The 14,479-nt window shown below is 35.2% G+C and overlaps 1 protein-coding gene across 1 annotated transcript in view; it reads left to right on the forward strand.

The window, feature by feature from the left end:
• Positions 1-220: 220 nt before the first annotated feature.
• LOC149416847 (uncharacterized) overlaps positions 221-14,479 on the forward strand; it is a 33,562-nt gene continuing 19,303 nt past the window's right edge. Inside the window, exons 1-5 of the mRNA XM_089641330.1 lie at positions 221-345; positions 2,612-3,511; positions 4,138-4,359; positions 7,254-7,505; positions 12,478-12,645. Coding sequence (XP_089497456.1) covers positions 2,641-3,511; positions 4,138-4,359; positions 7,254-7,505; positions 12,478-12,645 — 1,513 coding nt within the window. The 5' untranslated portion in view covers positions 221-345; positions 2,612-2,640. The remainder of the gene's footprint in view (positions 346-2,611; positions 3,512-4,137; positions 4,360-7,253; positions 7,506-12,477; positions 12,646-14,479) is intronic.

Genomic DNA, 14,479 nt, shown 5'->3' on the forward strand with positions numbered 1-14,479 from the left:
TTTTAAAGTTCATTTAAATATTTTCATATACTTAGACGTAAATATATGCAAATATGTTATTATACATATTTAGACGTAACATTATTATATAATCATTCCTTAAGGTTTCAAGCAGCCGTCACATAGAACGGCCGCCCGTGTGCGCAGCGCACATAAAGTATAAGGATGCGGTGGCACTGGCTTGGATGCTAAACAAAAAATAATATTACTAAATACTGATAGCACAACGTGAAGTGTATAAACGAGAATATGCGTCTATTCAACAGTCATCTAATGATCCTTTAAGGTTCTACACACCTGATATTGTTTATTAAAAGTGCGTTGTTTTAAAAACGCCAGATCCAGGTGAGTTTGTCCAAATAAATTATCACACAATATTCAAAATTCGTTTTTAATTTTTTTCTGTTATTTGATTACGAGCGTTGGGTACATGTTGGAATCTTTTTAAAAATATGTCTTAGTGTAAACTTATTTACACCAAAACCGATTGTACGAAACATCAGATAACAACAGGAAGGTATTAATAGTAAGCGTTCAAATGGAAGAAGAAGATGGTTTGAAAGCGAGACATGTAAATACAAATGTTAGCGGGAGTCGCTAATATTAAAAATATAATAATTACGTGATAATTGTGAAAATATTTAATAAAACAGACTCGTTTTAAATAGAGCAAAAATCTCTCGACAAAGGTCAGAAGTACCATTTAAACATATATTGTGTAATTTTTTTCATAACTATAACATGTTAAATAGCAGAAAAAAGTGTTTTTAATAATTTTCAGAGCTAACTTTGCAATTTTTTTTATATCGAGGTAATTTCATATAATACCGTTTCGGCTCGGTAAAAGTACAGATATTATCTTCAAAAATGTTTTTTTAAGAACCTAAAACTTAAAGTGTTCAAGGGATATTAAATAGAATTAATTTATTAAAAATCTGGTTAAGTTATTCGTTTTCCTGTTAAAAATTGAAATGCAGGCCTATAACGAATGAATTTATGAGGACGGCGGAATACGTGTTCATTCAAATACTGATGTTGATATACTGATATTGTCGCATTCCGAAATGATATGCATTAGGAAAAGAACACGTGTTCTCGATTTATTCTGAATGACTAATATTTTATCAGGATTATTTAAATTCGCTGTCACAAGGGTACCGATGTAATACTACGGTTATTATGGACGAAGTAATTACTTCTGACATGTCAAATAGGTGTGGGTTCATGAAGGTCAAAGTCAAACCTTGGATGTATATTTTAATAGGTTGTAACAAGGTAAACAAGTGTTAAAAATAATTATAACAATTTTATTGTAATCCTTATACAGGTTCGGATCGTAAAACCCAAATCACAACATGTTGGTGTTATAATTCAATTTAAATAATAAATAAATAATTATACAACACCTTTAAATTGTCACCAAAGAAAACATGCTAATATTGTGTCATCAGAAACTATCACTGTCAATTTCAAAATCATCGTGCGTTAAAATACTAATTAAGTACTCGAGTGATTTTCGGTATATTATGCCGAGTTTGCAAAACGTCTCGAGTGATCGCAAGCCATAATATGCCATTTTTGACTGGGAGAATTCGCGCATTTAGGTTTTTTTTATATATATTTTATGAATCCAGAAAATATAGGATAAACGGTAAAATATATATCACTATAATCAGTTTATATGTCTCCTTATTAAAATTCAGAGGTTTGATTTTGTTTTAAATGAGGGCGAGAAATTTCCAACTCGAACGCCAATCACTCAACTCATATTACAGTTATTAACGGGAACACTCGAGTGGTTTATCAAAAGTACATCTCAGTCGATCAAATTTGATCACTAAATGCGTAGGTATTTAAATATTTATCAGTAATAATAATAATTGTTATGGAAAAACAAAAAATGTCGCTTTCTGGTTGTACCGAATATTGAAATATTTTGACTTGTAACTTATGCTTATTTTATTTTACACCTACTTTAAAAAACACATAAACATACGCAGTACCTATTTTTCGATATTTGATACGCCCTTGAGGTGATTTTAAAAAAACGGCGCCTAAAATTATAAAAAAAATATTATTATAATTATTATGAAGCGCCATGCCTTCAAAAGCTTGTTCCCAAAAATCATTCTGTAAAAAGTTTTTTTACTATAATACATTTATGTTTATTAATAGATCTACTTTTTTTGGTATGATTGGGGATTGAACCTTCTTCCCCAGGGACTGGCTCTTAATTGCTGTGAACTTTTAAAATGTCTTCAAAAAAATTGGTTTGACTGAATATTGAACCTTCTTACCCAGGAATTGTATCTCTACCAAACTTGCCAACTGCCGATAGAGTAAGACCGACATTTATTTCGTATATTGACTGCGGTAATGTCATCCAATTTCAGAAAAATGCCAATAGGTATATCCACGTGTGTGTACGTGATTGCCGCCAAAAGTTGGTAGAATGCATTGTCATCAAAAACAGGTCTATCTGCCGAGGTTGTCGGGGAGTGGGTTAATTTCCGCAATTTCCAAGATTTGCATTAATTCATTCACTCATTCCCGAAAACAAAAGTGAAATTTAAATAGAAATATTTAAAAACAATACATTTTGTTGTTTCAGATTTACCCCAAGAGTGGCAGTCAAATAGAATGATTGGGATAACGGACTTCTTTTGGGGAGTTTTGTTATTGTTTGGTGTGTTCTACGCTTGGTCTCTGTGGCATTATGGCTATTGGAAGAGGAAAGGTGTCAAGGGGCCCAAACCTGAAATATTATTTGGAAATATTAAAGAAACCGTGTTAGTACGGAAACATCTTGGATTCATTTTGCACGATCTCTATTCGCAGAACAAAAAACTCCCGTACGTAGGCATCTTCACCATGTTTAAAAGAAGTTTACTCGTAAACGACTTGGACCTGATTAAGACCATATTAGTGAAAGACTTCGCGTACTTTACGGACAGAAGCATCAAAATAAACGAAAAGACGGATCCCCTCGCTTTACACTTGGTGAACCTCACTGGAGACACTTGGAAGAACATGAGGGCCAAGCTGACCCCAACCTTCACAACTTCGAAAATGAAGTACATGTTTGAAACAATGACCAGATGTAATGAAGAAATGTCAGACTACTTGGAGAAGAACATCGCAGTCGCCGAAAATAAAAGTTCAATGGATGTTAAAGAAATATTTTCCAAACTTAACACAAACATCATTGGGTCGTGCGCTTTTGGCATCGAGTGCAACACTTTCAAGAATCCAAAGCAAAAGTTCAGGAATGTAGGAAGAAGCATTCTGAATCCATCTTTAGTCAAAACGATCCTACGGACTTCTGCAATTTTCTTTCCTGCCTTCAATAAGTTTCTCAATGTTAGCTTCTTTGAGAAAGATGATGTAGATTTCTTGCTCAATACAGTCAGAGACACAATTAAATACAGGAAAGATAACAATGTATCAAGGAATGATTTTCTTCAACTCTTGATAGATCTGAAGGCTGATGAGGGTGATGCCGGTGGCAAAGGTATGTTTTGATTTAAGTAAATTCTTATTATTACGTGATTAGATTGAGATGATGTTACACCTATTGTATTAAGATTTAATGTATTTACGAGAACTACGAGAGGTGTAGTGACGAAAGAAAGCTTATCAAAGATGCTGGAGATTTTTGGAACTTTTTATGGTGGTTAGCACATAGAATTTTTTGGCAATATATAATAATTAAACTTCTGTGATATTGCTTACACAAAGCAGAGAACTATTTTGGATTTTGATACCACTATCACTCATTTCTGTTATCGTCAACCGTATTTTGACAAGACTTTGCATTCGCTGTTGTTATCTACGTTCCTATCCGAGTATAAGAACTTATCTGAAATAAACATTAACGATTGGATAAGTATTGAAGTAGACCGAATCAAGTGACAAAATTTGAAAAAAATTCTCATTCTCTGTTGTCTGCATTCGTGTTTATCTGTGGATCATTACACAAATAAAATGAATAATAGCGAATTAAATAGTCATGAAGATGACCATTGGTTCACCGTCCACATTACGCACAAGGATATGACGTCTTTGCAATAGTATGCACCTTTGGCCTACTTCCTACTGATGTTTTGACTTTCCTTATATTGTCTTTTGGTACTGCAGGCCTCACCACGATGCAAATAGCTGCCCAAGTATTTGTTTTCTTCGTGGCTGGGTTCGAGACCTCCTCCACCACGGCCAGCTTCGCGCTGTATGAGCTGGCCCTCAACCCGGATGTCCAGGACACACTTCGCAAGGAGATCGACCAGGTACTTGCGAAGCACAACGGAAAGGCAACCTATGAAGCTCTGGCCGAGATGAACTACCTCACTCAAACTATTAATGGTAAATAACAACATAATAATTTTCATTATTTCGACGTTGTTCGCTCGGTGCATTGGATTACTTCAAATGAATCCTACATCGAAATATTAATGTAAATTAGAAGCTTTAGTTCACTCGATTAATGTGTATAGACCAGTATAGACCCTTCATCAATAACACGGTTATAAAAACTTACCCTAAAAAATAATCATATTTTTAACTCATTGTGTCACTAAAACACGAAAATATTTGTTTTGTTATGTCCTTTAAATATTTTTAAAAACTCAAATAACGTGTTTTCCAAAAAGAGGTGTTATTTTGATATTCAATCATAAAAGATCAATGGTTTCGTTGCTTGTGTGGCACGTAGCGCCGTCTTGTTGAAATTAAACGTTGTCCAGATCAATACCATCCAATTCTGGCCATAAAAAATCATTTATCATCTCTCGATAGCGCAATCCATTCACCGTAACTGTTGCTCCAGCCTCAATTTAGAAAAAGTAAGGTTCAATGACTCCGCCGGACCATAAACCGCACCAAACAGTCACACGTTGAAGATAGAGGCTTTTCAACAATAATTCTTTGGTTTTCCGAGCCCCATATGCGACAATTTTGCTTGTTGACGAAGCCACCTGAGGTGGAAATGGGCCTCATCACTCAAGATGATTTGCATTTGATTCACTCTAGTGAATTTTAATAATTTTAATGCTTTGTTGGGCGTAGTTTCTACTTGTCAAATTTCAAAAAAACGACAGCTTCAAAAGTAACATCTACCGAAAAAGCGGGCTATTCAAAATAACACCTCTTTATTGGAAAACCCTGTAGCTTCGTCCTGACTTTGCGAGGTATATGACGCATGACACAAACAAGTGCGAGTAAGTATCAAGCAATAGTTGAACAATTTTAACGTAAATACCCGATATATTATTAAACTCACAATTGATTTGAAAAATAAAGTCGGTTGGGTTAGGTTGGTCTGTTTCGAACGCTATTAGCGCGGAGTGTGGACCGAGTTACCTATTGGTTTTAAAAAAATCACTATGTCTAATATCGATGGTCTGCCAGTGAGGTATATTATCGCCATGTGGCCTACACGGAGAGAAATGACCATTGTAAATTTATTAAGAATCTATCATTGAAGAAGAATATAATATTAAGAATCTCTTCAAATTATTGGTAATTCCTTAGGAATTGACAGGTTTCCTGATAAACTTTAAGTAAATTACGAATATATTATCATGACGTCAAATCTTGAGTTTCAAATTACAACTAATTTTTTTAAAGGAAATGAAAAAATGAAAATCAAGGAAAATCTTCATGTTCAAGGAAAATTAAAAATTTATCGTGAGGACATAAAATGATTTTCTATCAGTGAAGCGCACACATGCGTTAAATGCAATCTGAAAATTCAATTTATAAGAATACTCTAGCTAAATTATTGCGATGTAAAACAACAAAATTAATGCGATTATCCGCTTTTTATCCATTCTAGATGAAATCAGATAATGTAAAATTCTCACTAAAAATCTGTTTACAAAGTAAGTAATCTTGATTAATGCTTTCCAAAACACGTAATTGTTTTTATTTTCTTAAAACTGCACACGTGTGTGCGGTAGGCAATCGATATAACACTCACACTTGGCAGACGTTATATTGTTGACAAGTGGGCTCTAAAAAATATGGTGTCCAAACATCACTAAAAACCTCTGCTTTCGATAGTAAAAAAAGTAATCAAAATTTGCTTTCATAAATTTGACATAGTTTTGAAAGATATTAAAAAAAACATACTGAATATAAGTGGCTCGTTACGATATTTCTGGCAACTTGAAAACAAATGACATACTGACCATGCTGATGTTGTAGTCATCTTTTCTGTAAGTTATAATTTAAAAAATCGGTACAAATGGAGTATTATATATGCAGGGTGTATCGGCACGTACCCGACAAACTTTAACCAGCTATTCCTTAGCATATTTGGAGTAAAAAATCTTATTTGCACTTTGCTGTCCGGTAACGTTTTTTTTTAATAAAAAAATTATTATTCATATTTTCACCACATGTCACCACTGTTTTATCCTTTGTCAAAGTTTGAAAACCCATCTGGCAAATATTTTATTCGAATTCCGTTGAATAATGCACGTGTGTACCTATATTGGCGCACACTTACAATCACAACGAAATGGCACGGCACCATTCGTCTCATTTTTAACTATTATTATTAAGGTTAAACGCAACGCTCGTTGTATTCTACGTGTTCACAGATGGCGTTAATTAATTAATTTTGTTTAAATACGCTTTTGCAAGGTATTGCTTTACAATATTAAGACAAATAATTTGTTTGCGCCCGTATATACGCGATATGAATATGAATCAATAGTTTTGTTCGTTTAAAGACTTAATTCTTTCGAGAAAGGCACACAAATACAATATTTTACCGATGATTCAATCCAATATTATATTTGTATGCCTTTCTCGATAGAATTGAGTTTTTATATGGACAAAACTATTTATTCATATTCATATTGCGTATATGAGGGCGCAAACAAATAATTTGTCTTAATACTGCAAAGCAATACCTTGCAAAAGCGTATTTAAACAAAATTAATTAATTAACGCCATCTGTGAACACGTAGAATACAACGAGCGTTGCGTTTAACCTTAAGTGTGTGCGAAAGAGCGAAGACGCTTTTTGACATACTTGCTTATAACAGCTGTTGAACACGAAACGCAATGCCAATGACAGTGATGTAGTGTGGAATTTTTTTTTTTTTTTTTTTTTTTTTAATTGAAAAAAAAATGCTACCGGACAGCAAAGTGCCCATAACATTTTTTACTCCAAATGTGCTAAGGAATAGCTGGTTAAAGTTTGTCGGGTTAGTGCCGATACACCCTGTATATATATTTTTTAATTCCAGAAACCCTCAGAAAATACCCTCCCGCTCCGTTTATCTTGAGGAATTGCACAAAGAATTACACCCTACCCGGCACCGACATCAAGATTGAGCAGGACACCACGGTGATTGTTCCTATCTTAGGCATTCACAGGGACCCTGAGCTATATCCCGATCCCATGAAGTTCGACCCTGAAAGGTTCACACCAGAAAACAAGGCCTCCCGACACCATTTCGCCCACCTGCCTTTTGGAGAAGGTCCCAGGAATTGCATAGGTAACTACAAAATATAACTTAATTTTTTTTATTATTTTCTAACGTCTATTTTAAATATACAAAGTAAAGTAGTTTATTCAGTCCTCCTCACTAGGTACTCCTGTTCCGAGGTGGACTGTAGGTTATCGTATGGGTGATTACTTCATGATTTCCTCAACTTCAGTTGTTGACTGTGAGTTTTCTTGGTGTTACTTCATAACATTAATGATTTCTCCGTCTTCACGTTTAGTTAGTTATATTTCGATGTCGTTTTTAAATTATTTTTATAGTTTATACTAATAGAGCAATTTTATTCCAATAAAATTATTGTGAATTATTGAGGGTTATGGCTGTCGACAACGAATCAGGAGGTAGCGGGTTCATTTAATTATTTGTTATTATTTCTGAAATGTTATAAAATAATATATTATGGTATACCTGCGGCTCATTCCGCAGGGAGAAAACTAACTAATATAAGATATTGAAACTTTATTAAAAAAACCTCTTAAAATTATTCGTAATAAGGTTAAAAACGGGACTGCAGGCCCTTCAAAAATTAATGTTTCCTGTTAAACTTTTAGTAAAAAATGAATGTATTATCGCGATGTCAGAACACGTGTTCAAAAAAAAAATAATATTATCGCATTTCGTCGTTGTATATTATCAAGGCACAGTGCAGGTGCACGAACACGTGTTCTGATATGTTATGGTATGTATACATTTGCGAACCGAAACGTGAACCGAGCTACGAATTACGGGAAAAGAACGAAGCAACTGTAACAGGCGTTTCGCGCCACTTGCGGTTGCTTCGTTCCTTTCCCATAAGTTGAGGTTCAGCTCGGAAGTTCGGCTCGCGTATGTATACGTAGCATTAGGAATGTACTAAACAGGAAACGGCAAGCAATCCCGTTTTTAACCGAATTACGAATAATTTGAAGAGATTTTTAATAAATCAGCAACTCTCATTTTTCTAAGTGCAGAGTGGAAGATATCCTCAGTGTTACCCTGGTGAAAGACCATCATTTTGAATTGAAACGTTGTTTGAAATGGCTTAAGCCGTATTCGGTAACCGGATCTAAATAAGCAGGTACCTCCCTACCTACCTGCTTCTTCTCCATCTCCTCCCACCCCACTTCCTTCAGCTTCATAACATACCACAATTGGGGATGCCAGAGTGTCACTGGTTCCAGACGGTTCACAATGACTGTTCCTCTTGTAACCTATATATATAAATCGTCTTGTAACATATACAGACAGTCCGGGGGTAAAGTGCGCTAACTTCCGGGAGTGATTCAACATGATAGTACAAGTACAAGTAAAAAGATAAATATATTTTTTCCAAATTTCATGGTTTAAGGGTAGTTTTTAATTTGAGAAGGTGAATTGTGTGCATGGGAAAATAAATATTCTATGGAAAAATATTGTTGTATTGGAAAATAAACATTGGATTTTGAATCTTTTTTACTTCTTACTTCTTTCTTACTTCTTGACGGCCGGCATAGTCCAGTGGTAACGCATTGGACTACCATTCCGAAGGTCGCGGGTTCGAACCCGGCGTGCGCAAATAAATTTTATTTGATTAATTGATTAATTTGTGTTATTTCACAATTAAATTAATTAAAATAATAATATATAGTATATTTGCGGCACGTTCCAGAGTGGAAGATACTACCAGTATCGCCCTGGTGTAAGACCACCATTCAGAATTGAAACGTTGCTCCAAATGGCTTTAGCCGTGTTTAGTGACTAGATCTGAATAGCCAGGTACTTCCCCACCTTCCTCTTTCCCTTCCCCACTTACCTTCAGCCTAACAACATCCCCCAATTGGGGATGCCATAGTCTCACTGGCTCCAGACGGGAGCAGTTGGGACTCTTGTGAGGTATTCACTATAAAAAAAAAAAAAAAAAAAACTTCAACCATTTAAAAAAAAATATATTTGAAATAAATACATATGGCAGATTTACAGAAGAAAAACATATTGTTCTAAAAACTAATTACAATAAAATGTTTTCTTTTTAACGTAACTATCCAATTCAATAGAGAAAAACGTTTCTCGTGTTTGAGTTGGGGAGTAGTGCCATTACAGTATACATAAGGTAAAGAAAAGAAAGAAAGATTTTATTTAAAAAGTAAGAAATAAACAAAATTTATATGGCATGATAAAAAAATTATAGATAATGAAAATAGACTAATTTAGCAGTTACTAAATTAGATACACATTAAATGTAAATACGAGTAATTTTAAGAATATGGATGTAGTATAATAAAAATAATATTATTAAATTTCGATTTAAGTAGGTAGTAGGTGGTAAGTGCATGGAGTTATTTTATTCAGTTGGAGTAAATCAGAGCTGATAATATTCCAAGAGAAGGTACATAATAAATTGCGACAATAGGTGGTTCGAATGCTGATATAATATTTCAAGAGGACATGTTAAAAAAGGAAAAATATATTGATTTTTGTTTTTGTTAATTAATTATGAAGTTAAATAATTAATTATATACTAAGTATTTGATCAATTACTACTGTGTACATGTAATCAAAAGATACGTAAAAATTCGTTCCATGAAATTAAAACTTGTAATTATTATTGGGTTGATCAAGTAGTTGTTATATTTGTAATTTAAAGGCTTTATAATTTTTTTCAGATTTGGTTTGGTAGTATAATGGTGTTGAGAAGCACTCATTTAAAATTTAGGGATTTCTAAGTTGCCACGTGATCTTGATCGGTTACTTATTTTTGGAAATGTTATTGTAGGATTGGAATGATCTTTGTGAGTTTGTAACAATGAGTTTTTTTTAAATATATTATTTAGACTGAGAAACCTAAAAGAGTAAAATAACTGTGTTGTTGGAAATATACTCGTAGATGGTTTACGTAGGATGACTTGTAGAATGAACATCTGTGCGTTTTCTACAGGTAGGAGGTTAGTTTTGAAAGTTCCCCCCCACCCGATTATACCATATTGTCGAATAGATCGGGCAAGAGAGAAATTCATAGTTTTAATCATATTATATGATGGATGTTTCTCAATCTAATGAATAAGTAAACAAGTTTTCTTACTCTGGTTGCCGTATTTTGGACTTGTTCGTTCCATTTTAAGTGTCTATCTACTATGATACCCAGATACTATTGTTGCATGTTACTGGTAAACAATTTACATTGTCACGTTCTTTTTTATTATCACACTGTGATGATTGGATTTTAATGGTAATATTGTTTTCGAATTTTTTGCATCCTGTGTGCTGTGATTGTCCCTTAAATCCAAACTGGTTTGGGCTCATTTATCTTCTTATCTTTTATGTAGTTGATGAGTTGTTTTTTAACAATGTTTTCATAGATTTTTGCTATGTTTGATGCGTGTGCTATGGGACGATAATTAGAAATGTTTTTTTCGTCACCAGATTTAAAAACAGGGGTCACAATAGTCTTCTTATAGTTGTTCGGGAATATGCCCTTCTTTAGACTTACATTTATTATATGAGCAATTGGTGTGCTGATTATCTCACGTACAGTTTTGAATATTTTTACAGTTATGTTGTTGTAGCTAGGGCTTGCTGATCCTCGTAAACTTATTATAGCGTTTTCAACTTCTTTATCAGTTACAGTTATTGAAGCAAATGTGTGGAAACCTTCTTCAAAAGTTGGGTTTAGCTCTGGTTGTTGAGTTTGTTTTTTTGTCTAGGATTAACAAAATAATCTTTAAAGATATCACCACACATTTTTGGGGTTTTTTCTGTGTCAGTATTGATTCCTTGACGAGTAACTTCTTTTGGAAATTTTTGTTTTGTGCTTTTGTTGGTTATTGTTTTGATAATTTTCCAGACTGTCAGGTCAGGTTCTGTCTTGACCAGCATTTTTTGTATATTATCACGAAAATACTTTTCTTTGGTCAGTCTTTGGTCAGGTATTTCTTGTAGAAAGTAGCGATATTTTCGTCGTTAGGGAATTTTTTAGACTGGTGACAGTATTTTTCCTTATTTCTGATTGAAATCACTAATCCATGGGTTATACATGGCTTTATTAATCTGTGCTTAGGTTTTGTTTTAGAGACAAGTATTTTCGTAGAAAGGTTTATGTGATTTAGGAAAACTGTTTCGAAATTCTTTGCACGAGTATTTGGATTTTCAGATTCAATTATTCATGCCCAGGTTTCCATCTTAAGATTTGCTTCTAAAGTTTTCATATTAAAACATTTTTTTCGTGTTTTTTTTGTCAGTTTTGTTGGGGTTGGTACTTTTTTTGTCTATGTTGTAAACGAATATACAGGTGTAGTGGTCAGTTATGATAGTTTTCCGTAATATTGACATGTTTTTTTCAGTGTTATTTCAGTTGCATCATATGTGCTCGATACGGGAAGGGATTTGGATTATTTATGTACGATTTATAATTTAGTGAAGTCATTGCATTTATATAATCATCTTTCGTTTTGCTTTGCACCCAATATCCGATAAAGGTTAATGTCACCAATAATAATATTAAAGGTACCTTTTAGATTCAGTAATAATTTAGAATCATCATGTAGAATCACCTCTCGAAGTTAGCGCACTTTGCCTCCGGACATTCTGTACACATTTTTTTCATTAAATATTTATTAACAGTCGGTTACAATTCTTGAGCTTCGTGTACTTCTTGATTTAATTTTTTTTCCTGTACTGAAGCCGTACCTTTTCTTCTTTATTATAAAAAAAAGTTTTTCTAATGTGAATACTATACTAGAGTCCTAACTGCTCCCATTATTCTGGAGCCAGTGAGACTAAGACATCCCCATTTGAGAAATGTTATGGTGCTGAAAGGTATTGGAGGGGAAGGAGATGGGGAAGAGGATGGTGGGGAAGTACCTGGCTATTTAGATCTGGTCTTCAAACACGCTAAACAAAGCAACATTTCAATTCTGAATAATTAATAACGATTTATTTTTTGATCTATCAATACCGTGCCCTATAGGATTACGCCTTCGAGGTGAAAAATTATGATTATTTTTTCCAGGGAGCAGGTTTGGGATGATGCAGACCAAACTCGGACTGGTGACTTTACTGTCCAAGTATGAAGTGTCTGCAAGCGACAAGACCCCTATTCCCATAGTGTACATGGCCAAGTCCTTAGTTCTGGGGGTCGAAGGAGGACTGTCACTCAAAATAACAAAGAGAAGTCAAAAAATTTAACAACCTTTACCAAAAATGTAATCTCATATTATTCCCCCTATCCTATTCCAAGCAGGGAATCCTTCGAAGAGGTGCCCTCAGGCTTACCTGTCCTGGTTAATTCAGCAGAAAATATACACTTTCGATATCTTTATTTAGATGTTTCTAATTACTCTCTTAATTGCTCAAAAAAAATTTTTTTTTCATGTTCTTTATTAAACGGTTATACACCAATATATCATGGAGAAGATTACAAATTAAAAAGTTTACAGAGGCAGTTTTACTATTTTGTGACATGTGTTAAAAGATAGTTACTGAATTGTCTGTAGGTGACATTGAAAATGTCGATGGCTAATGCAGAATCGTTAAGCAGTTGAGTCGCTCTGTTTATTGGCGCGTTCTGATAGGCAGAAGTCCTCGCTTTCGGAGCATATAGGAGTGCATGGGATCTCCCTCGAGTATAATTGTTAGGGACATAAAAGTTAACCTCTTTCAACATAGGCTGTAACGGACGTACTGCTCCAGGCTCGGCCGCGGTCGCCCCATATATAAATCTATCTAATTGTTAAATATGTAAAATATGCCGAAATATGTTCATGTAAATGAAGAAATTTGTAAATCAACAATGTTAAATTGTTATAATAAATGAAACGTCGGAGCTTGGCTAGAGGAATACGACAAGAGATATACATAGCGAGAGAGCTGGGGATAAAATCATGTCATCATTACATTTTAATTCGGTCACGATTATGAGAATCGTGCCTATAAGAGAGGGAACGTTCGGCCACGGCCCGAAGCAAAGGGCCGTGCGCCGTCATGGCGTGCGAGATGATTTGCCGTCATAGCGTTCCACAGACGCGATTCTGAGTATCGTGCCCAAACAAAGAAAGGCCGTGGTCGAGTTCGACCACGGGCCTGAAACTACCGGCCGAGCGGCGGTAAACGGACCGGCGGCACGCCGCGATCGCGTCACAACGCGGCCCTCGATTCCAGGAATCAAAGAGAAAGTGGGCCCGTGTGAGCGTCGCGCGGCCGCCGGCGGCCTATAAAACGGGAAGCAGTCCCTCAAAAAGGCAGATCTCCAGAAACAACCACCAGCTCTACACCTCGCTCTTTGCTCTGCCCTCTACCTCGCTCCGACTTCTGACTCTGCTCGCCTTCTTTCACTCTGACCCCCGCCTCACCCTGGACCACGGACTTGCCTACCCCTTCGGACCAGACCCGGAATCAGCATCAAAAACAAGCGACAAGCAATCGGACCAGCTCTACAGCGACTTCAGAGACGCCCCGCTCTACCCCTCCGCGCCACTGAAGGACGACGCCTTCCGCCTCCACAGATTGGGATCACCGGCCCATTTACAGTCTTATGTGTCACACCATTACGTCTGATACATAGGCGGATTGTGTATTGTACCAGAGATTAGCTTAAAAAAGTGTTTGCTTAAAAATATTTTTCTGCGGGCTTCTAATGTATTGAAATCGAGCATTCCTGTTAAGAACAAGGATGGATACAGGAATTGATAGTATGTATATTCCCTCATATACAGGTAACGCATAAACCTTTTTGTACTTTTTCTATTTCTAAGATATGGTTTTGTTCAGAAGGGGCCCAAATAATGGAGCTGTATTCCAGGATGCTGCGGACAAGTGTGTAACAGAATCCTATATATGTACACCTACACATATAGATGATCCAGAAGTTTCAATTGCTCCTATTCTATATAGGTACCTATTGCATAATGTCATTCTATTTTCCTTATAATTAGTGTAACTCGCTCACCAAGCACAAGAACCAGGTTCTTCTTTGGTGAGATTGCGATTATAAATATATTTTGTACCCATATGTA

The sequence above is a fragment of the Hesperophylax consimilis genome, chromosome 16 (assembly GCF_061612785.1).
Source record: "Hesperophylax consimilis isolate HC1 chromosome 16, BYU_Hcon_1.0, whole genome shotgun sequence".
NCBI lineage: Eukaryota > Metazoa > Arthropoda > Insecta > Trichoptera > Limnephilidae > Hesperophylax > Hesperophylax consimilis.